Source organism: Diachasma alloeum, unplaced genomic scaffold, assembly GCF_001412515.2.
Source record: "Diachasma alloeum isolate Michigan unplaced genomic scaffold, Dall2.0 Dall_scaffold_01094, whole genome shotgun sequence".
In the NCBI taxonomy this organism is placed as follows: Eukaryota; Metazoa; Arthropoda; class Insecta; order Hymenoptera; family Braconidae; genus Diachasma; species Diachasma alloeum.
The window spans coordinates 209,348-236,780 of NW_021681205.1; the positions used below are offsets into that span (position 1 = coordinate 209,348).

Genomic DNA, 27,433 nt, shown 5'->3' on the forward strand with positions numbered 1-27,433 from the left:
TGATTTCCCGAAATAACTGGATAACTTCATTTGAATTTTAAAAAAATCAGAACTTTTACAGACATTTCTTTTTACAATGTACGATCATCAAATTATGTACACACTTAATCTACGGAATCATCGATGGAATAAGATTATCCTGAGTGAAGGGAAGAGCCCACGAAGTGTTTTTCTGAGTAGATTAATTAAATAATATTGTATCCATCGCTCTTGAGTGGCGAATAAAGACAGAAATTGAATCAATCAATTACAAAAAACAAAATTAATGATGCTTAGTGCTAGTGACAAATCAATATAATCTCATAGAACTACTGCTAATCATAATCTATACATATGTTGGTGAGGACGTTTTAACGTATACATGCCGATGAGCTCCCCCTCAGTAACCGACAATCTTAAAAATTAATTAATCGTTAGATTAAATTACTCTGAATCGTTCTCATTCTCAGCTTCATTTCTCTGGTGGTGGTGTCGTGATTTTTCTCTTAAAGAGGAGGATGTGAGGCTCTGGAAGAATATTTGAGTGGTGAGTCGTGGCCAGTGGCAATATTATCACTCCTTTTAATTGATTGATTAATTAATGTTTGTAATACCTGGCTGGTGAGTCATGTAATGGACCCATCCTTTGCTCTGTTGTACCCCCAGTTCTCTCCACTCTTGTTCGGACATCAGGTGAGTCTTTGGCACTCTCTTCTCAAGATCTTTGGGTAATACCACGTGCCTGGCGGAATGTAAATCCTTTATTTATTCGATTGAATTTAGTCGATTGAATCGTCTTATGTTTATTTTTATCTTATGTTTATTTTATTTATTTGCTTGGATTGCACATGTGTCGGACGAGTGAGGTAATTTATGTAATTTCATCTCTATAAGATTAGAAAAATAGTCACTTTAGATTTATCCGTCAAGAATGAATTTATGAATCAAACTAGACTTATTTCATCAATAATTTAATGAGATATTAATAGAGTTATTTCTTAATGACTATTTAATACTTACAAGCCATTAAACATGAGGAATAAAATGGTATTTCAGTATTTTTATTCAGCAGAATTGTATTTGGAGAGAATGGTTAATGAAAACCTCTTGAAATATTAGTATTTTAATCATTTAAGAGTTTGCTTTTTTTATTATCATAAAAGTTGGGGAATAATTAAAAACTATTGCAAACAATTAATGAATTAGATAACCACGTTTAGGGCATAAACGAAATGTTAATCGTAGGACAAAGCCTTTTGCCTATTTTCTATCATCATAAAAATGCTCTTGAATGGAAATACTAATGTTCATGGGGAAAAAGGACCCTTTTGACTCCTTCCTTTGTATTTATCACTCAGAAATAAATTTATCAACTGAAATCTATCAACATGTTTTAACAGGTAAAATATTATTTAAATATTTAGTAAAATAGTATAGTGATAAAATGAGTAGTGAATAAAATAGTATTTGGAATGAACGGTTTATGGAAATATCTTCAAAATTACTTTCATTTGTTAATAACACTTGGGGCATAAAAAATAGAATGAAAATCGTAGGGCCTATTGACCATTGTTAGGGAAACAAAATAGACGATTTCATTAGTAATTATGACAGAATGAAAGAAACAAAATGAATATAATTAACATTTAAAAATAAAAGACTCAAACCAATTATTTGAAAAACTATTTCTATTGGATTCCCATAAAATAATGCCCAACTCTGCCTTCTCCTCTCGAAGTAGACAAATCCCCAAAATACTGAATACATAATTTTGCTTCTGCTCCGATCTCTCGATAAAATCCGAAAAATTTACTTCCAAAATGCTAAACCTTGGAGGAATAACCTGTTGCTCAACCATCACTTTCTCCACTCCCATCGACTTAATTTCACGGTCAAACAATACTTGAAATTAACAACAAAGACCGAGATTCTAGATGATGTAAGCAACGGCTAATTCCTAGCAAACCGGTTGCGACGTGAAAGGAGTACCTCGAGGGACTAAAAAGAGTGCTAGACCCTGGCCATTTAAACGAAAACACGACAAAGAGAGGACGACGGCCCATAGAAAGCCCCAGAAGTCACCATAACCAACAAATCCCTCGGTGATTAACTCCGGGGGATGCCCCAAGCCTCCAACCGCTCCAAACACACCAGTAAAAACCAAATTCACGAGAATTGGAGCTGCCCCTGACGATTCAATCAATCAAACCCCTCAAATATCAGAACAAAGCATTTCTCAGAGAATTAGTTTGGTTAATTTACCTGTACTCGTACTCGTCGTCGTAGTATTTGTCTGAGTAGTAGATTGAATTCGACATCTTCTGCCTCCAATTATCCGGTCTCTCCTCAAATGCACTTGTACTAGCGGGGGAATTTAATTAACGAAAGATTACAAACAAAACTTCACAATTTATTGAAATACACACTCACAACGGCGTATTATACTGCGGATTTTGAAAGTAACGAGTAACGGATGCCGCTTGTGGCGGAGGTGGTGGGGGCACTTTAGGGTCAATATCGCGACTAATAATCGAATAGAAATTTTTTTTCTCGTTTAAATGTTTTTTTTGGCAACGAAGAGTCTAAGTGTCCTTTACATTTTAACTTTTGAGGGTTTTAAATTTTTTTTTACTGATTATTCGGGGGATTTTGTTGTCGCTCGGGAATTGGAGAGAGTTTGACTGTTGATTCGAGTGGTGTCACATCAGCTGTGACATCCAATATGGCGGGTGTTGGCGAGCGTTTTGTGTTGTAGGTTAAGATTCTGAGGAAAATAAAGAACGTGGTGTTGACGTTTGGGGATTAGGTGTTTTGAAGACTGATTTGGAACGGTTTTTGGGGATTTTGGGGAGTAGAATGGAGAGAGAGTCCAGACGGGGTGAGGAGGGCAGAGCTCGGTCTCGAGAGCGGGAGCGCAGGCACCAGGAAGTGAGGGCGAGTCGCAGGGACAGGGATAGGGAGAGGAACTGCAGCCCGGGGAAGTCGAAGTCGGAGGGCAAATCCTCTAGGAGGAGGGAGGACAGGAAGAAGTCCAAACAGAGGACGTCAGGGTCCAGGGATCGGGGAAGATCTTCCAAGCATAAGAGTCGAAGGAGGTATGGAGTGGGGTTAACCTTATTCTTGATGCAATGGGCGATGTTTTTGTCTGCCTGGGGTCAAGGAATATTTTATGGAGTTGTTCTAGGGGTCAAGAGTTTCAGAGAATTTATGATGGAATTTGTTTAAGGAATTGGAGAAATTTAGAGTTTAGGAAATTGGGATTAAGGGAATGGGTTTAATTATCTGGGCTCTTTGTGTACTCTACATTTATTCATGTTGATGTTCATGAAGGGGGAAATGCTTCCTGTAGAGTCCAGGGATCGGGGAAGATCTAAGCATAAGAGTCGAAGGAGGTATGGAGTGGCGGTAACCTTATTCTTGATGCAATGGGTGATGTTTTTGTCTGCCTGGGGTCAAGGGATATTTTATGGAGTTGTTCTAGGGGTCAAGAGTTTCAGAGAATTTATGAGGGAATTTGTTTAAAGATTTGGAGAAATTTGGAGTTTAGGAAATTGGGATTAAGGGAATGGGTTTAATTATCTGGGCTCTTTGTGTACTCTACATTTATTCATGTTGATGTTCATGAAGGGGGGAAATGCTTGCTGTAGAGTCTAACAAAATTGATTAAAAAACCTAGCGCATTTTCTAATAAATTTTATTGAATTTCTGTTGGAATTCTGATTTCAAAAATCTATTTGTTGTTTCAGTAATTCTATTAAAAGTTTGCTATGCATTCTTCAATATACACTTTTTGACTGAAAAAAGTCTCAAGAATTCTTGTGGTTTCTATAGAAGAAGAATTTCTTGGAGAAAGCACTGGGTTTTTTTTTTTGAGTGAATTTGTCGAAGGAATTGATAATTTTGGAAATTATGATTAAGGGAATGGGTTTTTTAATTATCTGGGCTGCAACTTTACTCTACATTTTTTCATGTTGACGTTCACAGAATTTATTCACAAACCTAGCGCTTTTTCTAAGAAATTGTATTGAATTCTGTTAGAATTCTATTTGAAAATTCCATTTGTTTGTTGCACCAATATTTTTTATTGAACAATCTAAACAGCTCTGATATTCTCAATAAAAGAGGAATTTATTGGAGAAAGCACTAGGTTTTTCTACTATTTTTTTCACACTGAAGAAATCAATTAAAAAATCCTCCATTGATGAAATGTTCCTCAAAAAATTGCGACTACTTCAATTCCTGGAATTAGAGTTCAATTTCAGCATCGAAAGACCCTTAAAGTACCAAAAGATCAATTCAGTAATGAATAGATTAACGCAACGACCCCCCAACGTCTTAATTCCTTTTCATCAATTACTTCACCTACTTTTTCTTCAATTCCAGATCCTCATCATCATCATCAAGCTCCTCCTCATCCTCATCGTCCTCGGACTCCTCCGCAGACTCCACAAAGCTCCTGAAGAAGCTCGAGAGACAGCGCCACAAGCAGCTAGAAGAGCGAAAACGCCAGAAAGAGTTGGAAAAGGCGACTGAGACCCCAGAGGAGAAGAGGCTGCGTCGTTTGAAGAAGAAAGAAGCGAAAGAGCGTAAACGGAAAGAGAGGATGGGCTGGGACAACGATTACCTCCACTACACGAACACAGACAATCCCTTCGGCGATGGAAACCTCCTCTCCACATTCGTGTGGTCCAAAAAGCTGGAGAAAGAGGGTCTCCTGGGGGTGAGCCACGAGGCCCTGGAGCAGAGGAATCGCCACAAGCAGGAGGAGAACAAGCGAGAGCTCGAGAAAGTGAAGAAACGTCGACAGGAGCGAGAGCTGGAGAGACAGCAGAGAGAAGAGGAGATGGCGTTGCTCCAGAGGGGGAAAGAGGCAGCACAGCTGGAGCAGTGGGCGAAACAGGAGGACCAGTTTCACTTGGAGCAGGCGAGACTCAGATCTCGAATTCGTATTCAGGATGGACGAGCCAAACCCATTGATCTGCTGGCGAAATACATAAGTGCAGAGGAGGAAGTCGATGCTGTGGAGATGCACGAGCCTTACACCTACCTCAGGGGGCTCCAGGTGAAGGACCTGGAGGACCTCATCGAAGACATCAAGGTCTACAAGGAACTCGAGAGGGGTGGAAACTTGGACTACTGGAATGACATCACTGTTATTGTGGAGGACGAACTTTATAAACTGAAGAAACTTGAGAGGTCGGAGTACGAAGTGGCTGTTAAGAGGAGGGAAGGGATACATGAGTCGGTTGTTAAGGATGTTGCTGCTACGTTCAAGGGGAAGACTGTGGCCCAGTTGGAAGGTATTTTCGATGGAGATTTTATCGCTATTTTGGGGAAATGTTGTCGGGTTGTATTTCGGGTGGTTTTGAGGATGCAATACTGCTTGAAATGATAATTTTTTAGGACTAATTTGGTAGAAACAACAAACAGATTTTTATTTTTCTGTAAAGACATTGTTGGTCTTAAATTTTCTAAGTTTATCTGCTGTATTTTTATTTGTTTGTCGTAGTGGAATTGAATAATGAAGAACTTGGAATATTCATGACCAAGAATTCTCACTGAAAAATACTTTTTTTCTGTCAATAATAAGTACAGAAAACACATGGTTATAAACACTAAACTAAACACATTGTATAATTTTTAACAAAAGTCGTACAAAAAACATTTTTTGATGGAAGTCTAATAGCATTTTAATTGCATTTTAATAGATTTCCAATAGAAATTCATTAATATTTCTGAGAAAGTGCTGAGTTCTTCTATTGATTTTTTTCATACTCAGTGGAGTTTGGTTTCGGGGCGTGAATTGAATAGATATTTCCTTCTGGTCAGAATTATGAATGGAAAATTTTATTTGTACATGCTTGAATGAATTTGAAACATCACATTTGAAGACACCATTAGAAAGCTCACTTTCAGAGAAATTCATGACAAATTCGAAATTTTCAACAACCATAAAAATCAAATCAATCAAAATAGCTATCGTAATCATCTTTTAACTTCGAGTTAATGACATTAAAACAAACGTTTTGAGCTATGATTCAATTCATTCGAAGCATGACATACAAAGATATCCCCGGAATTCTAATATTAAAAAAAAACAAAATTTTTGCTGTCGCCATCATCTTTGGACTCGGTCAAGAGGACATCCAAGCAAATTTTTTAAGCCTCACTCAATCAATTCGGAACATTTTTTTTAGTTATCATGGGACAACCGAAAATTTAAAAAGCTAATTGATGAATTGTCATTTAATTAATGGTGATTGATAGGACTCAACAATACCTACATTTGAAAAAAAAAGATTCAATTCCATCCATTCATTAGCGAACGATTGAAGAAAAAGTTTGTTACAAACGTGCAACGAAATAAAAAAAAATTGCATTTTCGGACTTATTGCATCAAACTGGGTCAATATAATACAAAAATTCAAAACAAATTCAAAGAATTCGATTCCATTCAGAAGCAAAAATACCAAATAATCTATTCCCACAGGTATTCAACTGAGAATCGAAGAGAAAATATCAGGCAAGCCTGAAGGAGTGGACATTGGCTACTGGGAGAGTCTGCTCTCTCAACTGAAGGCCCACATGGCGAGGGCTCGTCTGCGAGATCGTCACCAGGAGAACTTGCGAAAGAAGCTGGAGGTCCTGATGGCTGAGCAGGGAGTGGCCAGGGCAGAGAGCGAGGCCAATGGCTCTGAGGACAAAAGTGAGACAACAAGAGTGGAGAATACAGAGGAAGAGAAGGAAGCAATCGAGAGAAAGGAAAAGAGTGACGACGAGGGATCTGACGATGAAGAGGCGCCAACTGCAGCTGAGGACATGCTGTCAGAGTCCATTGGAGAGTACGAGTCCGGTGGCTACTCCCCCAAATACATGTCGACTTCTCAACTTGAGCCGGGAACTATCGTTACTCTGGAGGAGGAGGACACACAGAGGCTTGAGTATGCCAGGGCTCAGGTGTTTAGCACTGGGAACAAAGTGCAGAGTGCCATGACTGCTGAGGAGCAGGCTCTGCATGCAGAGGCGAGGAAAAATATGGGGTCAGATGAGGCGCAGTTCAGTGTCGAGACTTCCTTGGAGGCGCAAATTTATCTGTGGTCCGATAAGTATCGACCCAGAAAACCGAGGTATTTTAATCGGGTGCACACTGGCTTCGAGTGGAACAAGTACAATCAGACGCATTATGATATGGATAATCCGCCACCCAAGATTGTACAGGGGTACAAGTTCAATATATTTTACCCTGATTTGATCGACAAGAGCACGACTCCTGAATATTACTTGGTGAGGATTTGTTTTTTTGATTATTTGTGAAGGAGATGGGCTTAAATATCTAGAGGTCTCTGGGAATTTTTTCGCTTTTTCACTTTCTTTGGAGTTTCATTGGAATTGTGGAGAACTTTGTCGTGTGATTTTTAGTGGGTATTTTAGACTAAAGTGAATAGACACTGACTTTAGGGGATGAATTGCTTTTAAGAGTTTAGTTTGTCTATTGAAAATTCTTGGACATGATTTTTCTAAGTTTTTGTCTCTTGTGTTTTTGTTTTCCTCATTGAGAAATCCAAGAGAGTAAAGTTGGAAAATTTAAAAGGAAGGAGTTAGATACGTTAATATATATTGACTTTCAATTAAATATGAATCAAGTTTCTGAACTATGTTTTTTTTTTTCATTGAAAAATCCAAGAAAATAAACTTGAAAAATTTATGCACAAGAATTTTTAATAAAATTTTAATAGAATTCTTAGAGAATTCCAATAGAATTTCTCGGAGAAAGTTTTTCTACTAAATTTTCCTGTAAATTTGTTCCTTCATGATACTCTATTTTAACACAATTCTCGAAAGGGATTGATAATTTTTTTTTCTGTTCTAGACACCCTGCAGTGATAACAGAGACTTTGCTATCCTACGATTCCATGCAGGGCCGCCCTACGAGGATATCGCCTTCAAAATCGTCAGCAGGGAGTGGGAGTACTCATACAAACGAGGGTTCAGGTGTCAATTTCATAACAACATATTTCAGTTGTGGTTCCATTTCAAACGGTACAGATACAGGAGATAAGTTCGATGGACTGAATCGAAAAGTGTTTGTCATCGGGATGATACAATACTGGGGGGACAAATAATTTTATCATTGTGTACTGATTATCAATGTATGAATGTAAATAGCGTGTAATAAATTGAATTATTCTGATTTGTAAGCGTTTTTCCTTCATTCAGAGCGAGAGAAAACCTTTTTATGATTATTGCGGTTCACTAAAATGCAGATTTCTTGTTTATTAGGTAAACATTTTCATTTAATTTGCTGAAAATATCTGAAGAGAATAAGTTACATAGAAAAGTCGAATTCTATTGACTTTTTCTATTGAACATTTCAATAGAATCAGCCAAAAACTAACAGAAAATTAAAAAAAAAATTAAATAAATTTTTTCTTTCTGTTTTCTGGGCAAAACCGCAGAGAATTCCTTCCATTACTCAAATTTCAGAAGCTCCCAGTGTGCTAGACAATGACTAAAGTGCTCACATCCTATAATTTCGTGTGTGCAATCGTTATGACTGCGTTCTAAAATGAAGAGCCCCACAAAAAGCTACAATTCGCACTTCCATATGCCTAACAATGAGTAAATAAGGGCGATCGTTTCATGGTAACATGTTGGATCGATTTTTTCACCACCACTGGCCACCTGTGCGGTATCACCGGTTGAAAATCGACCACAACGAAGGAAAACCGAGAGAGAGAGGTGTATATCGAACCAATGGCAAGGTAAACTACCTGCTTCCACAGTAGTTTCTCGCGCTCCGCGCCCCCAAAGAGTCGTAACAAGCGTAACTCCCCGCTGCAATCATTCACCCTGAGTTATCACGTGTATTTTCCGCTAAAATGCTGACAATCCCCATCTCGAAATACAGAGAAACCGCGTTTCTTTCTGGAAATTACCCCCAACATTTCGATTGATCCCGCCTCAGTCGTTCGATTATTCGTATCGCGGGGCGAAGAACAAATGAAATGAGTTTAAATGTCACGTTTATCTGCGATGTAACACCCAGTGCTGAAGTTTTGTGATTAATGAATCGATCCGAGTGCCTGGCATCAGCCGGATTTGGGCTTGGAATTGCGATTTCACGGTATAATCTAAATTATGTTTGAAAAAAGCCCGAGGGAACTGTCCACTTCTTGCAGAAATTCACCGCCCCCGCGATAATGACTTGGATTTGTGAATCGATTGAGATATTAAACCCCGAAAATCTGAAAAAATAAGGAACGTCGGTCCGGCGATTCAATTCACGGTGGATTTGAAGAGTCGTATCGCGATGAAGTGGAGGCGGACGCCAACGGAATTTCTCCCTGAGAAGACGTTCTTAATTATTAAAGATGATTTGGAGGCATTGGCAGGTAATTTTCTCCAGTCTGTACTGATATTTGATTGAGAGAGTCAATTTTCCGCGGATTTCCGAACATAAAAGTATTTCGATGATGAGGAAGTTTACACAGGAAAAGCTGAATGTTAATTACGTTTTGCTGAACTTATTTTGAGCACAAACAAAGCGTCTTTTACGTTTCATTAAGTCGTTTCACGCTCAAGAAATCGTTAATTGGGATTTTAATGGAAACGTATTTTAGGATTTACTTGTGCGTAATTTACGGAAAAATCGTATTTTACGCTTAAATTGATTTTTTTTCATCACCGTTAATTATGGATAGGGGGGAGTGGGGTAAAATGGACACTTTAGACTTTTGTTTTAATTACTCATAACTCAGAAACAAATTTATCAATTGAGCTCAGTTTAGGCTCATTACAAAGGGAAAGAATTATTCTTTGCAATGAAAAAAAAATATGACGTTTTATCAACATTTCAACCCGTCATTAACATTTTAAATAAAGTCAAATGTGTCCATTTTACCCCAACCTCTCCTAAGTAGACGTAAAATACGGAAAAAATATCGTAATTTGCGAATACGAAATCCTGAATTACGTGTGTGTAATCGTAATTTACAGCGATTTTGAGTGCAATTTATGAATACGAAATCGTAAATTACATTTATGAAATTGTAATTTACGGCGATTTTGAGCGTAAGTTACGCGTCAACTTCAAGTGTAAAATACGCTTCAAAAAGCGTAAAAAACGACTTTGTAAACTTCGTACATTTAGGGGTTTCATTTGTTGGAGTAAATTCACTTATAAAAAGGTCTTCCCATATTTTCTCCTAGAATAATCCATTACGCGTGTGGAAAAATTTAATAAAAAAACTAGAAATCCAGCGCTTTCTCTAAAAAATTCGATTAGAGTTACAAAGTACTAGAGTCATATTTGAATTACTTTGGAATCCTAGAGAAAATTGTATTAGTTTTTTTGTACGGTATTCAATTTCATGGAAAAAAGTCAATAGATTTCAATTTTTCTGCATTACTTGTTCTTATTCTCTTTAGAGTTTCTCAGTAAGAATTCTTTGTAATTTTTTGTTTTTTAGGTTTTGAAAAATTCAGACTGAAAAATCGGAAACTATTAATTTTTCTATGAAATATCTAATAGAATCTGCGCAGAAAACAAATAGAATTTCAACAAGACTTCCCTAGAATTCTAATAGACTTCCCATAGAATTCCCAGCGAATTCGCTAACGTTTTCTATTCAATTTTGTCACACGTGTTAGAAAACTTGAGTCGAGAAAATTCTATCGAAAATATCTGAAGAGAATAATTTGCATAAAAAAATCGAATTCTATCGCCTCTTTTCCAAAACTGATAGAAAGTCCAATAGAAATCCAACAGAATTTTCTACCGAACTCGCTAGGTTTTTCTAAAAAAGAAAAAAGCTTCCTTTCACCCGCCAACTTAATCCGCCCCACTCACCCTTCGCCTCTCCCCCAGCGAACTGCACGGTGAAAGAGCCGCCCCACCGTAAAAAATCGAAATCAGCGGCCGACACAGGCACCTGGCCGCCAAAAATAAAGAAGCTCTCCCCCTACGACCCGAGCGAGCGCCCAAAAACCGCGAACCTAGAGAGGCCAAGTGTCCTTGATCCAAGCTTAGTCAACAAGCTCGACATGTCATTGCTGAGTAAAGAAGTACTGAGTGATTCCATGACACAAATTCGTCACGGTTTACGAAAGTTGGGTGGGGATCGTCGTGGCACAGCAGACGTAAAGACGACGCGTCAGAAGCGACGTAGCTTCGAGCACGTGTTGATGGAGCAGACCCTAGTGCCACTGGGCGTGAGACGACAGTTGTCCCCGGAAGTGCGACGTCTCGACGACAACAACAATCGCAACAACAAGGTCATGTCGTCGTTATCAACCGTGCGAATGGTAAAGTCGTCCCGGCCAGCGGAGATTGAAGTCTTCACTGGTCCCACGAAGACGACGCCAGAGCCGTGCACCACGTGCGGTCGTCCGGACCAGCCGGAGCGTCTGCACAGCCACCCGAAGGGTGCTCTGCCCGCCAAAATCATCAGCAAGGACCAGAGCGCGGGAAAGCCGAAGGACATGACAAAGAAAACAACGCAAAAGCCGGTAGCGCTGAATTTCCAGAGCGAAAAAAACAAGTTAAAGGCGAAGGAAGTGCCGAAGGACTCGCCCGCAGAAAAAATTCGCGAGTCCTCGGCGGGCGCCAGGCGAGGCCCCAGAACGGTCACTTGTTACATCTGCGCACGGGAATTCGGAACCGCAAGCTTTCCCATACACGAGCCCAAGTGCATGCAGGTAATCACTGAGACGAACAGTTTATTTTATCATTTTCAAGAAATCATCGGGACTATCGTACCAGCGATCATTCATGCTTTAATCAGAGTACTCTGCATGTTCATCACCTTTGGTCAATAAAACAATATAAAATCATCAATTGTTATTTTGTGTATCGGCTGAGGGGGGCATGATTGCCCGGCTTAATCGACTGGTAAATTGAATTGCCTATTGTTTTTTCATTCGTATCGATGGAGACGGAATGAGTCATAGTTAAATACACACCGTTACGCAATGGAGGCGTTTTTTATTCGGCATGTGGTGGGTTCTCATGCGTTTGATGTTTAGATGAACTAATTGGGGTGGGGATTGGTGATGCCGTCGAGACTAGATGAGAATTATTTTGGAAAGATCATCATGGTCTAAAAAAACATCAAAAGTTTATGAATCGTCGTTATCTCGAAAGACATTGGATCGGTGCATCTCGTCACGAATTTGGAAGAATCCATCACGTCTGAGTTTCAGTATTTTCTGTTTTTCAAATGTTTGTCTCGATGTCTGTTTCGTTTCGTCTGGCGAACTTGGAAAACCGAAAATCTCGAGATCCAGGCAAGATATATCCTCCCGGAATTGTGACGAGATGCACACGATTCCAAAACTTTCGATGTTTTTCCAGACCGTGATGATCTCTTCAAGATAATTCTCGACTAGTCTCGACGGCATCACTAGTGGGGATTGATCAATCGGGAGGGCTTGAATGCACAGAATTATGGAAGAGGTATTTATTCTGCATATGGGGTGGCACGCGCTCGCAATTTGGATGCAATTGTGGTTACAATTTTTGGAACAAATTGGTGAATTCATTGTGAAGGTTTTTGATTGAAAGGGAGGGGGATGAGGGGATAGTATTGGTAGGACATGTACGAAAGAATTGATGGAAATTGATACTGTTTTTTGCAGATTGTTTGAATAACATTGTTTTAGAGATTTTTATTTTTTTGTACAATTTATTGTGGTGAGGAGTCCTATATTTTGTAGCTATTCTGCGGAAATTGCTCGACATAGTTTTGCAAAGTTCGCACGGACAAAAATATTTAATTGAAAAATTAGCGAATTCGCTGGGTATTTTTAGTAGATTTTTTCGTGGGTCTTGACACTTTCATATTTCATTAGGAAGTTCACGCAAAAGTGGGAATTTTAAGCCGAAACGCCGAAGGATTTTAAAGGTCTCAAAATGAAATTTTCAAAAGTTTGAATTTGAAGCCCGAACGTCTTAAGTGAAGGGTTTAAAACTTTGAATGCCTCAAGTGAAGGATTTTGGGAACTCAAAAAAAAATGAAATTTGAAATTTTTCTTCAAGTTGAGTTCTGCGACTCTTAAATTAAGGCATTCACAAGCCCTCTAAAGTGTCAAATTAAGGATATCCAAGTTTCTTTTTCAGTTTAGCACAGACCACACTATAGACTCAACCATTTTCAACCATCAAATTTGTCAATTAAATTGCGTGAGAAGAATTTGACAAAAAATCATGAATATTCAGCGTCATTGAAATTAATTTTTTCACATCTTTTTCAAATCTTAAAATACACGGAGAAAAATATTCAGTAAAAATTACGGAACAATTCACGTACTCCGCAATGGGAAATCGTTTTCCGGTAATTTCTATAGGAATGGAAGAGAAGAAATCTAAAACGTTCACTGAATTTTCAGGTTCATCACCAAACAAAGTACGAAATTGTCACGTAATTTTTCCCGAAGAAGTAAAATCGTACTGAAACTTGCCGACTTATGAAACCTCCAAAATAAAAAATTCTTGAACGTTCAACAATTTTTATGAAGCTGGTGAGTTATTTCTACGTTCCGTTCCGTCAAATTTCTCAATCGTTGGGGGAAAATTACGGAACGACTTGTCCCCACAGCGGTGAGTCATCAGACCGGTGGTTAATTTTTACGGAACAAATCGTAGAATTTACGTGGCGATTCGTACAATTTCACTTCCGACTCACACTTTTTATTGAATTTTACTTCGCTCGCGGATTACGTTTCCAACCGTAATGTTTACGTTTTTTTCTGGTAATTTTTATTGAATTTTTCTCTCCGCATAAGCCATTTTTTTGGGTGTATGAAGAGAAAGATAGAGAACATTTTAATGTGTTAGAAATATTCTTCTTAATTTGTAGAGATGGGAGCGGGAAAATAATTCTTTGCCACCCTCTCAAAAGCGTCCGCCACCTCAGCGTCCGGTCGTCCCAATTGACCATCAAGAATGGAACACAGCCGCCTGGCAGTTATCTCAGGTATTTCAGTGCTTATCCCCCGGTCTCGTGCACCCTCTCGCCACAATTATGCGCATAAACCACACGGAAGTGCATATTCATTGTTTCTAATCGTGTAAGGGAGCTTTAACCCACTTCACTTGCCCTCAAATTCCAGATATTATTATTTCTTCGAAGGTGGAAAAGCATTGCTCCACATAGGCTCCCTTTGTCGCGGGGGTATAGAACTGTGTGCATAGCTCAGAACGATCCAGATCGCTTTAGATTGCGAGACAATTATTTTTGCATTAGGTATTCAATGATTCAGGTGATTATGGACGAAGACCGCAATTCCTCAAGCAGAAAAAAATTTTTTTCCGTGGTGGGGGAATCGATTAATTTATTCGTGAATTCCAAGTGCTCGCGAGACTTGTAATGAATGACTCTTTAATGAGTCATACGAGATGGCGGGAAATGCAACGGGAGAGGATGAAATGATTGATTGTGTTGGTGGAGCATTCACCAGTTTTTAATTTTATTTGCACTGTTGAAAATTTTGTGTTGAAGTTTGGAATAAAAGCTCCATGAATTTCGAGATTTTCGTTGAATATTTGTGTTCGATTCTTCAGAAGAATGAATTGTTCAAGCAAATTTGTGGACTAGAGCAGTCAAATTTCGTTGCTTTTTAAAAAATAGAAACTGAATTTTTTAGCGATTAAATGATGTCGCAAAATTAATCAGTGAAACCCATTACTATCCCATTTTTAACCGTCAAATTAATAAATTAAATTGCGTGAGATAAATTAAAAAAGAAATCATGAATATTCAGCGTCATTCAAATTACATTTTGCACAGCATTATTATTTTAAACATGCGTTGTTTATAAATAAATAATTGAAATTGTTTAAACTTTCGGAAACCTTATTTTTTTAATAGAATAAAATTAAATAAATTTGTTACGATTTAGGACGAACGATTTTCATGGTGGAAAATTGATTGTTAGTAAATTCTTTATAAAAAATACTCGTAATTTTAGAAAATTGCAATTTTTTAATTATTTCATCAATCTTTCTCCAAAAGTAAACTTTCTAATTTTTTTTTCAGATTGTTAAAATCATTTCTAACGGTTTAATATCGACATTCAACTTCAGACCTGTAAAATTTAAACAATAAAATCATTGTAAAATATCCGGAAACTTATGGCCAAATGGGATCTGAATAAAAGCTCTGATGTTCGACAACAAAAGTAGAAAATCATTTTACTAGAGAGAAAACAGCTCAACTGTTTACTTAGACATCCTCACCTATAAAAAAATGAAAATCCCCATGATATTTAAAATATCAGGAGACCCCCACGAATCCCCCAAACGAGAAAAAAATTACTCAACTGCATCACAACCCCCGGGAATAATAATAAATTCATAAGCAATTGCAATCGTCTGACTCCCAGAGTTTAGACATTGACACCGTTTTTTTCCTCGATTGACCGGCTAACATATTATCATACATTTGATAGTGAACAATCGATATTAATGTCCGGTGTACTGGCTCCCCCACCCTTTGAAAGGGAGTAAGTGTCATAGGATATACGTCGAGCAATTCCGGTGCTCACAGTCATGAAAAATGAAGTGAAAAAGGAATGTGAAGGAAAGACAAAGCTAAATGTCCGCTGATTGCTCGATAAATTATTGTGATCTACATGTTCAATTCTCTTCTATTTTTTCCAACTGGGGTTGCCGGGGATATTGCAATAAAAGATTTCAAGGTGCAGCAGCGTAAATACTCGTGACATTTCGAATATAAATTCAGGTAATGGTGTACTTCTTTGATGAGAATTTTTCATTCCCAGACGCAATTGGTGCCGTGCTGGAAGTGTGGGAGGACCTTTTTGCCCGACCGACTGCCGGTGCATCAAAAAAGTTGCAAAGCTACCGCTAAGGTAATAAAAATAAAAGATAATTAGACTGAATGAATGACTAACGGCAATGAGAGCGGCGAAGGAAGTTGGTTCGTTATCTGTTGAGGCTTTGGAATGAGCCGTTAAGGGTTTTTATCGCTGGTGAAAAAGTTACGGATGCAGACATTTTTAGTGAAGTTGAAAAATCGAAAAAGTCGCAGTAAGATGGAGGAGAATTTCATTTTCTATGGAATAGAATGGAATAGATTTTTGTATTGGGGAATTCCCTGTAGGCATCTCTCGACGTGAATTTCCTGAGGGTTTTCTTTTTGTCTCATTAGTGAAATCAAGCAAAAGAACTTGGAAAATTTGAGTCGAAGAATTGAATCCTATTGATTTTTATTATAGAATATTTTGCATTGTATATTTTTACTGAAAAAAAAAATGCGGATAAACTGCGGAATTCTTTAATAGAATTTTCTGATGAATGAGTCACTGATGCAGGAATTTTTATTGAAGTAAAAACATGCAACAAGTCTGGGGAAAATACGAAATTCCACAAAAGTTCATAAATTTCCACTAGAGTGATTGCATTTTTTCAATTCCAGCGCACTTTTTGCAAATTTTTATTACGTGACACTTCTACTGAAATTTCAAGGAATTTCGTCATTGAGAATTTACAAGTCCATTTGAAAATCAACGTAAAATGTGAATTTGAGTTCAATTTTTTCATGAAAATACTCTTGAAAAAAAAAAATTTCTACTCTTTCAGAAAAAATTAATTCTGTTGATTAATTCATTGAGCATTCCCGTTTAAAAAAAAATCAGAAAAAAATGTGGAATTCTCCAACAGAATTCTATACGTTTTTCTGTTAATTTTTTTCGTATTTCCAAAACATTGAGCTCCGATCACTGGAGTTTTGTGTTGAAACCCGAAAATTTGTGGAATTTCACTGCAAATACCATTCACAAATTGTCAATCCTGCCTGTGATTGAAATGCCCCAATTACGATGATTGTGATTCGCTTGTGTTTTATCCCTCTTCGCAGCAAAATTCAGCCTCGAGTAAGTCAGACAGATCCGATCACTCTGAGAGCTCCAGCACTCGTTCCGTAACAACTGTTCAGTGTGCAGTATGTGGGCGGAATTTTGGCTCCACGAGTATTAAAATTCACGAGCCACAGTGCTTGAAACGATGGCAGACAGAGAATGAAGGACTGCCAGTGGGTGAACGGAAAAAAGAGCCACCGAAGCGTCAGGAGTCTGGTGAAAAAGTTTCATCCTCCAGTCCATTACAAGTACATTATTTTTTCATTCAATTTGTGGGCAATCCAAAAAACCTAGCAATTTGATAAAAAATTCCACTGACTCTCAATTGAAAATGAATGAACATTTATTGAGATGTTTTTCTCTGGAAACAAATATTATATACTTGAACTAATTTCAAATAAATAAGATCTTAAGGTCAAAATCAATTATTTTTTCTTGAGATACGTTTACTTGAATTAAATAAAACAGTCCTTGTCGAGTCACATGTATTCACCACAAAAACGGAAAAGTTCAATTTTTTAAAATCTAATATAATCTCCAGCCGAGAAATTTTCTACTTTCATGAATTGATCAAAAATTCGTACCTAGGAGATGATTACATTGAGGAATGAATTGAATGTTGTTTTCTCGAATGAAGCCGATGTTTAAATTGAGCTTTCCGTACATCACATTGAACGAAATTTGTGATATCCAAGTTTGTGTAGAATTGCCGTAATCTGTGATTCTGTTATTGTAAAGTAATGCGATTTTTTTTAGTCAAGAAATATAAACTTCTTTCAACTCAACGACATCTTACTACAATCCCAAAGCTTTTTCCGCGTAACAATATTCCTCCTGATTCGACATACGAAATGCTCACTTCAATTATAATTTACTTGGAACAACGTATGATCGTGTTGATTGAGATAACAAGGTATTTAGTCATGGGAATAATTTTGATTTTTGAGTAAACCAACGAATTTCTGGAGTTGGCCAACTTTTGGCTAGAAAGAAATCAAATACCCTCATTATTGCGACAAATAAAAGGAACTTCAATTATGGAGAAGTTCGATTTCTCCCTATCAAATGTATCTCAAGAAGAGATAACTGGTATTCACTATGAAATCATGTTTATTTGGAAATTAACAACCAAATGAGATTTGGTTGAAATAAAATTCTCTTGATAAAATTAAATTTTTCTGTCAGTGTACGTGTTAATATAAGAATTGGGGAAAGACTTACGCGTCACAGGAGAAACAATTTGCGAAATTGTTCCATAGTCATCGCAACGGCAATTACATTTACCCTCGAAATATTCAAACAATTCGGGTGAAAAGTTAAACTCATTCAACTGCGGCGGAAAACCGTAATGGAATCTGGTTCAGTGATGGTGATAAACTGACGGGAGAGACTTGACGCATGAAACTTCGTTAGATCTTCCAACTCTCGTCCTTCAGTTATAAAAACTCCCCTGGTATTCGTAGAGCTCGGGGGTCTGATTGTTTCGTATCGGTTTTCCAGGAACATTTCTAGAGATTTATGAAGGAACTGGAATACCTCGGGAGGAAATCGGGGAGAGATAATTATAAAGTATCGGAACTTTCTTGGGAATTTGATTTTTAGCATTATTTTTAGAGGAATTCGTCACCCGATGGTCTCTAGCCAAGAATTCACATTTTTCCAGAAAACGAAAGATGAATTCACATATGTAAAAGTTGAATAGAAAATCCCAGTGCTTTCGTTGGAATTTTAGTTTTTTATTTTATTGAGAATTCTATTTGTTTTTTCCTGTGATTTTTTCCTGACGCAAAATTAAACAAAAACTTGGAAAATTCGTTTCTCATATACTTTTCAAACTGAAAAATTTCATAATTTTTAATGGGAGATGACCCAAAAAAACAACATTTAACATCAAATTTTGACATAATATTTTTTTTTCATTTACGATTTTTCAATAGAATTTCAATCGAAAACCAATAAAATTTTAATAGAATTTTCTAGCGAATGCACTAGGTTTTCTCTTCGATTTTCTCATACGCGCCGTATGAAATCAGAAATCCGATGAGAATGATCGAATTTTCATTCAAATTCTATGACAAATTCTTCTAGGACAATCCCATAGTTAATATTTCCTCATTATTCATCTTCTTAAGTTGAGAAATTAATCTTATAATTAAAATAACGGCTGTTGTTAATAATTATTGTTAATAATTACCACTTTGCTTCTAAATTTGTTTTGTTCTAATCTTCTTCTTTCTGACATAAAATCACACGATATTTCGTGATAACGTCTGTCCGTGCGTGTGCGTATCTGTCTGCGTCAGAACTAGGTCGTTAACTATTCTGGAAATATTGTGAATAAAAATCTAGACTGACTGTATTCTGGCACTCAAAAATGTTCGCCCTAGGCAGTTGAAATTCGGATTTAGATTCAGCGATAAGCTCGGGGTTGCTGATGGGCGCCGACGTCTGATTAAGCCCTGATATGTTCTACTTTTCACACAGAATGAATACATTAAAGAATCGGGAATAGGGAACAAACAAATCTCCATCAACAAATGTTCATTTCCGAAGTTGAGATGCCTGCATTCTGGATTCTAGGAAATATCATATTTAAATAACACATGAAAAAATTAAATAGAGAAAACCTAGCGCGCCCTTTAAAAAATTTTCGTGACGTTCTATTGGAATTCCACAAGAATTCTGTTGGAGTTCCATTAGAATTTTTTAGCATGAATTTCCAAAGTTTTATCTAGGATATTATCATGACAAATAAATAAAAAAATTGTGGAATAAACTTTGTTTAAAAAAATTTGTGGCAAAGAATTTCGGTAAAAAAAAATCTATTGGCTTTCTTCTATCAAATATCTCTCAAGGAAATGTCGCGGAAAAGTTGTATAATTTTCAGAAGGATTGGCGCAAAAAATCTGATGATTATCCAAGGGAAAACTCCAATAAAATTTCATTAGAATAATTCCTGCAGCAAACCTGTAATTCTCTCTGAAGTTCACTTACTCACCCCGAAATTATGCCTAAGCTCCCTCTCCCACTACTTCTGCAATTAAATTACAGCCTCACAACTCATATTAATCCGTGCGAGAGATACCCATGATTTGTGTCCTCTAACTCTCTCCCCAACTAATAACTCATTCAGTCCTCGCTCCACTCACGAACGAAACCCCTCTGTTTCCCCCGGATTAATTCCACTCTCATCACAACATTTCAGAGAAAAACGGTGACGTGTTACATATGCGGCCGTGATTTTGGCTCCACGAGTATTGAAATACACGAGCCGCAGTGTCTGAAGAAGTGGCACATGGAGAATGGGAAGTTACCACTGAGCCAGAGGCGCCAGGAGCCGCAGAAACCGGAAGTTATCCTCAGCAGTACGTAAATTCCCTACAGTCTAGGCTTCATATAAGATACCTCGCGCTCCGAGCGCGAAAAGAGCGATTAAGGGATGTCTAGCCAAAACTCACATTATTCACCATAATTGTGATATTGTCTCATATGCCAGGTTCATATTTGAGCCACACGTTGATAATAATCTTAATCCTTCCTTCGGGACAGCCTAGTGAGAAATTAATTTCTGAAAATCCCTTCTTGTAACATTACGCTCAGGGAAGAAACGTGACCGTGTGAACTTTGATCGAGATGTTGCATGGGTTAGACACTCAAGATATTGAAAAAAAACCACAAGCCATTTACTTTAGACTATGGAGAATCTATCGCCGGCGAGAACAAGTAGGGGACCGGGCCATATAGGCGTGATATCTTCGATTAATTTTCGAGTTCCTCTAAAAAAAATTTTACCGCCATTACGAGTCGAGCAACGCGACAACACCGCACAACAGTTGATCGAGGTCGGTAAAGTCGGTGACGATAATTCAGTGCTGGAAGCATATGGGCACGTATAACACACACAAACATTCATCTCACTGTTACAACCCCACTACTAGCCGAAGCGTGCGATGTTGCCCGATCAAAATTCGACTGTTACCACTGCAGCCCCAAGTCCTCCGTTATCTACGAACATTATCTTTAATTATTGTTTTTGAGACCGGAAAAGTACGCCATAACCCTTCTAATTTGATGAGAAAAATAATTTGCAACGTGAATGACTTATTCAGTCAATTTTAGTTTTCTTTTCAACTGAGTTGTCCACTTGATAGGTAAAACATCCTTAAACTCGTGTAGATTTATTAGTTATCAATATCCATTCAGTAAAAACGGGAATTCCACTCGCCTACTGTCCCTAAGGTATCTTATACAAAGGCCTGACTGTATCTAAACTCGTCATCTACCCACACTCCACTGGCACAAACAAAACAATCTCTCTAATGGAGAACAGCACCGTATGATTATGTTAAATATTCAGAGTTGTACACCTGGTCAAGCGTTGGACGTGGGTTCAGTGACCTATTGGATCGATTTACCCGAAAGCGTGAAGTTGAACTAGTGGGGCCTGAGCGTCTGATCAAGAGGTCATAATGAAGCACAACGGATTTGCACACGTCATCCACTTGATGAATTACCCCGGCACTCACTCCATTCGGTTTTTTTCTTTCAATTTCAACCCATGCATTCATTAAAATTTGTATTTATATTGTCTGCGGAATAAAAAAACATCCAGTCTCGTTGCAATTTCAGTGAGTTTACACAGGTGGAAAATGCAGAGGGCATTTTTATTTCAATTTCAATAGGAATGACAATCAAAATTTTATCTATCCATTAATTAAATCATGTTGCCATTTTTTGATAGGAAATCATCGGCCTCTACTTTTCTAGATTTTTCCGTATGAAACAATTCAATAGAAAAAGTTAGCATTTTCTTTAAAGAATTCTGTAACAAAAATCGCTTTATTTATCATCAGATTTCTCTTGGAAATTAGGCAACTTTGCCATGCATTTTTCAATGAAGATTTTCATCTAAAAAAAATAATGATAATAATACTTTAAATAATTTTATTTCAATCTATTTATTTTTACTAAAAAATAAATTTCTCTATATTATAACAAACTTACTTGTTCGTTCTGATATATTTTATATTTATGCCAAGATTGCTGTTCCTAGGTTGTACCTTATGAAACAGATCGAATAAGCGAATAATAATAATAATAATAATAATAATAATAATAATATAAAAATCCAAATCGACTTCTGGAAATAGAACATCACGGGCTTTTTTTTGGTTTTTCAAGCATGTGATAATTAAACAGAAAAAGCTAGCGTTTTCTTTAAGAATTCTATCGATCAATAATTCAAATTTTATTAGTTTGTTTTTGCGTTTGTTTCGATAGAAAATTTTGCTACGCGTTTTCCAATAAATATAGATATTTAAAAAATCAATAGATCGTAATTATTTTATGTAACACATTCTTCCAAGTTTTTTTTTCTAAAAAAAAATACTGGAAATAAATTTTTCAACGTTTGTTTCTTCGATCTTGCAATAAGAAATAAAGAAAATCCAGCGCAAAAATTCAAAAGTTTCTATAAAAGAAGTGAATTCTGTTATGAATTGCAGTAGAATTCTGACAGAATTCCAATGGTAATCCGAAAGACGAAATGTTTCCCATTGAAATTTATCATATCTGTTTCCTTGATTATTTTCTCGAGTACAAAACAGAAGAGGATTGCGAAACTAATTAGTCAGGCACTGGGGGACGTCTATTTTCATTAGTCCGTTCAGCGAGAAAAAAAATAATTGCAGGAAAATTCAATTAGGAAGAGATTTGATTGATGAGACAGTAAATTGTCGCGTATTTCGCGACGAGACGAAATAAAGCGAATGGGAATTGATAAATAAATTGGCCAAGGTCAAACGCACGTCGTAAAATCGATGAATGCATGGCATTAACATGTGTATCTCGTGAACTCGTACGTGTTATATTTTAAGCGCTACATATTCATTCCACTTTACTGCAGTGCCGGAACAGGTGAGAACACAATTCTCGGAATGCAGCATGTTCCGGGGTGATGGAGATCCTGTGGGAATCTTCTGTCTGCATTAATTGTCTGAAGGGCAGACCGCCGTGACATTTGAAAGTCTTTGGGAATTATAGAAACGATTGTAAAAGTTTATAACATGTATTGTAAGCGAAACAAGTCGATATCTCGATTTTTGCACGAGCCAGATTGATTACAAAGTTTTTCATAAAAAAATGGAAAACACGTCGTAGAGATATTCAGTAGCAATACCCCAAGAGCTTCAAAATTATCGGGTATTTCCCGATAGCTTCGTTGCAAACAAATGAGGGTGTCAAGTTTTGCAGGTTAAAAAATCCCGAGCGCTTGTGCGAGGGATTTTTCTGCAAAACTTGGCACGATGGTTTGTTTGCAGGGGAGCTTGAGGGAAATACCCGATTAATTTTGAATCTCGAGGGGTATTTGTCGGATTATTTTTCCCAATCGGATTTTGGCTAAGCAGAGTGCAGTGGACAACATCAGGAGGTGAATTGGGAAGATTTCAGTAGTGAAGCGGTAAACCGAGTCAAGTCGATTTTCACTATTAGCCAGTTTTTACTGAATATCTCGGAATCTAAGAGAGATAGCAAAATTTTTCTCAAGACTTTTTTTATAACGCTCTATTGGCTCTACAAAAAAGGTCATGAGAAAAATCTTTCTATCTCTTTTTGATTCCGAGATATTCGTCAAAAACTAGCCAATACTAAAAATCGACTTAACCCGGTTTACCGCTTCGCTACTGATTTGAATAAATTATGTTAATAGAATAACCCGATTTCCATAGACTGTCGAATATAAGATTCTATCTGAAATGAGCCGAAAAAATGAAGAGCTAGTGCGAAATATTCAAAAGCTACGAGGAAATGTCCGAAAAAAAACTGTCGGGTGCCTCAAATACTGCGCTCTGGTCGAAATCCGATTGGGAAAAATAATCAATAAAAATTACATATTTTTTTCTGTAATTCTGGAGCGAAATGTGGTTGTAGGAAATTTTACGGAACTGTCACGGACTTTTTCCGAAGCGTTCCGTAATTTTTATCTGAATCTCATGTAAAAAATTACGATACCGTCACTTAAATTTTCTGAGTCGATTCCGTAATCGGTGAGTGAATTGTGAGTTTCGTCATTTTTACTGAACATTTCTCTCCGTGAAACGAGAAATCGAAAAAATGGCGGGGATTCCCTCGTTGTGCGACCACTTGAGGGCTAGTGAGATTCATGAAAATACATTATGAATGAAAATTCAAGAAGGAAGAATTAATCAATTGCGTGCTTATTGGAAATTGCGTGTAATTGCGTAAATATGAGGAAATTGACAATTATCATGCAAAGAATAATTTGGGAAAGATTCGGGGCTTTTTCGAAATATTAGAGGCAGTTCTCGAGTTTTATAGAAAAATTGGGGCAATTTGGCGCTTTTGTATACTCAGATATGCAGCATAAAAATATCTGGAATATTCTGGAACCTAGAATTTGGAGAAAAATTCTGCAAAACTCTCTAATTTTCAAGAAAATTCTTTACAATTGGGGAAAACTTCTAGGAAATACTGCAAAAAAAAGAGAACATTCTCGGGTTTTCCAGAAAATTCTGGAGATTTTGAGGCTTCGCCAAAAAATTTGAGGAAATTTGTAACAATTCGTCATTTTTAAATAAAATATAAGACAGAAGAAGGGAATTGCTCGGCCAACGGCGGGAACGCCAGTTCTGCATGTAAAAGTGTTTTTCATTCATGCTAGTTTTAAAACGACTCGGAATATTTTATTGCGTTTGCGACGCTGTTTCATGTTTAAATTGAATTTTTTTAGGGACAGAGAAGTTGAATGGCGAAATAAAGTACGCAGCAGTGATTTTAATCAATTCGTGCAGCGCAGTTTCCTTCAAAGAGCTTTTTTTCTGACTTTTTCATGCCATGATGCGTGTGGGGAAAAAAATCAAGGGAATTTCGGTCGGAGCGTATAGTGCATGTCAATACTGTCTTTACCATTGAAAATTAAGGGTGAAAGAGGTCGCACGGCTGTGAAAAGCTCGTAAAAACACTGCCATCGCGTATACAAATGACTAGAGGGTAGTTCTGTGGACAATTCATACATTTCCTGACAAAATTTTTTTATTGTCATGGTTATTTTTAGTTTTTCAGATATATTTCTTGGCATTCTGATGTACATAAAGTTCTGGAACAAAAAGTCATGAATTTAGATAGTTTGTGGTGAATTTCTAATAAAACTTTTTCTATAAGAAACATTTAATTAATGAAAATAAAAAGGAAAATTTCATTTCCTAGGAAATTCGATCGTGTATTCCTTCGGAATTTAATCATAAATTTGTTGGAATCCTATGAAAAATGCAATTTTTCCGTGGAATTTTCCCATAGACATTCGATAGAAAGAATTGACAGATGTTGTTTTCTACATAAAAATTCTTAGCCCCCCATTTCGCACGTTTTCCTCTTGGATTTTGTGATATGAAATTAATGAAAATGCAGTGAAGAGAACTTGAAAAATTTATTCCCCAGAATTTTCATAAAACAATCAACACTGGCTCGAAGAGGTCGAAAGTATTTCACAACATTGTCAACAGCACGGAATAAGAATATACTTAAATTGAGTATATTGTACACCAGAATTAAATATATGCTTGTTTCAAGTATATTTTCTGCTCGAATGGGGGCCGGGTGTTTCACTTCGAGAATGATTATTTCGTATCAGCCCGGGTCGTACCAAGCGCTGTCACGTGTAACATATAAGGGTCAGACACTAAGTGTGAGAATATAAGGGTCAAAAAGTGGAGGTTAAAAAATGAGGGTCGGAATATTAGAGTCAAAAACTGAGGGCCTGAATGTAAAGGTGAAGGAATGAGGGTCAGAATATTAGGATCAAAAAATTAGGGTCAGAATATAAAAGTAAAAAAAGTGGGTGTCAGGGAATGAGGGTCATATAAGGGCTAAAAACGGTGATCAAGCATAATATATGACTCATATTTAGACCCTCATTGCATAACACCCACTTTTTTCACTTTTATATTCTGACCCTAATGTTTGACCCTAATATTCTGACCCTCACTTTTTAACTTCCACTTTTTGACCCTTATATTCTGACATTTAATGCCTGACCCTTATATTACACTTAAGGGTGCCAAGTGAATTTGGCGATGACCTTGAAAATTTACATTCACCAACAAAGTGATAATTTGTTTAATTAATAGTATTAGACAGATGGCGAACATCAGTGACAAGTTTAAAATTTTAGAACTTATGGATATCGAGAAATTAAATAAACAAAATCAGTCTTATACACGGCCTCTTATGGAGTTTTGATTAAATTGAACGTTTCAACCCCCTAGGAACTCAAGAAAAATTTGAAAAAATTTGAAGATATGGGGAATGATGTGTTCAATGTGATGGCGACAAAAAACAATGGGGTACCGCATTTCCGCATTTATTTTCTCGATGTCTAGTTCCGGCTGCGGGTTTGAAATTTCGTCGGATGAATGAATACATATTTCTCCAATGATGGAGGGAAAGAAAAAATTTTTTTTGAATCTTTTTTCAAATTCACTTGGCACCCTTAAGAGGGCTTGCTACAACCCGCCCGGATACAAAGAATCATCTTTGAATTGAAATACCCATCCCCCAATTAAGTATAAAATATACTTGAATCAAGTATATTTTTTTCCGTGAGGTTTTCCCCCAATTAGAAACATTATCAAAAATTAATTGCACAGTTCAATCTCATCCCTTCATGTCTCCAGGTGCGTCAACTCCTGGTAACCCAGTGGTAGACTGGTCCGCAACGTCAGAAGCAAGATGGAAAAGTCACCTGGGACAATTGGTGGCATGCAAGAACTGCAAAAGGACTTTCAACCCCGATCGCGTTGCTGTACACGAGCGCACCTGCAAGGGAACACGTTAATCAATACCACAGACAATTTTTTTGGTGTTTCTCGGGTCGAGTGTCGCACGTCTGAAGGATGAAAAAAAAGAATACATTAACCAACTCAATTTAAATCACTGGTGTTACTTTATCGAATAAAATCGGTCAATAGGTGAAGTCTTGACACTTAACCCAATCTCGAGTCACGAATTGATTTTTATTCAGTGTATCATTAATATCAATTCCAGAGTACAAAAGAATAATTTTTCTCAGTGTAAATGATGATATAGTCTACAACATTGTTGAGTCACATCGAGTTAACTTTTGGAATCAGCTGGGGTCGATATGTAATAATGGAAATGATTTGTGCTTTCACGAAAATATATATTTCTTTAGAAATCTTTTCCATCGTTATTCATTATCGTCAAATGCTTATGTTTAAAATACACTTATCACTTATTTTACATCATCTTCTCCTGATCCTTATCCTTAGAACATTAAGCACGTACGAAAAAAAATCACAGAAAAAGTTGGCGAATTTGATAGAAAATTCTGTTAGATTTCTATTGAACTTCTTTTTATTGAAGAATTCCGCAGCTTCACTGCGCGTTTTTAATAGAGAATTTTCTATGGAAACTATTTTATAGAAAAAATCAGTAGAATTCCATCTTTCTATACAAATTTTCCTATTGAGACATTTTCTATAGAATTCCTTGATATGAATTTTATGAGCTTTTTTTACTTTATTTTTTGTTTTTATTA

The 27,433-nt window shown here is 36.9% G+C and overlaps 2 protein-coding genes across 2 annotated transcripts; one reads left to right on the forward strand and one right to left on the reverse strand.

The window, feature by feature from the left end:
* Nucleotides 1-2,490, reverse strand: LOC107045867 (cyclin-dependent kinases regulatory subunit). Its single transcript, XM_015268272.2, has 3 exons — nt 2,242-2,490; nt 594-721; nt 1-507 (listed from the first exon to the last, which is right to left on the reverse strand). Exons 1-3 carry the CDS (start codon nt 2,295-2,297, stop codon nt 452-454), a joined length of 240 nt encoding a protein of 79 aa, XP_015123758.1. The 5' UTR covers nt 2,298-2,490; the 3' UTR covers nt 1-451.
* LOC107045862 (cactin) lies at nt 2,359-27,070 on the forward strand. Its single transcript, XM_029126660.1, has 9 exons — nt 2,359-3,074; nt 4,363-5,279; nt 6,470-7,263; nt 10,933-11,676; nt 13,836-13,952; nt 15,760-15,849; nt 16,857-17,105; nt 20,063-20,222; nt 26,550-27,070. Exons 1-9 carry the CDS (start codon nt 2,836-2,838, stop codon nt 26,708-26,710), a joined length of 3,471 nt encoding a protein of 1,156 aa, XP_028982493.1. The 5' UTR covers nt 2,359-2,835; the 3' UTR covers nt 26,711-27,070.
* Nucleotides 27,071-27,433: the final 363 nt, after the last annotated feature.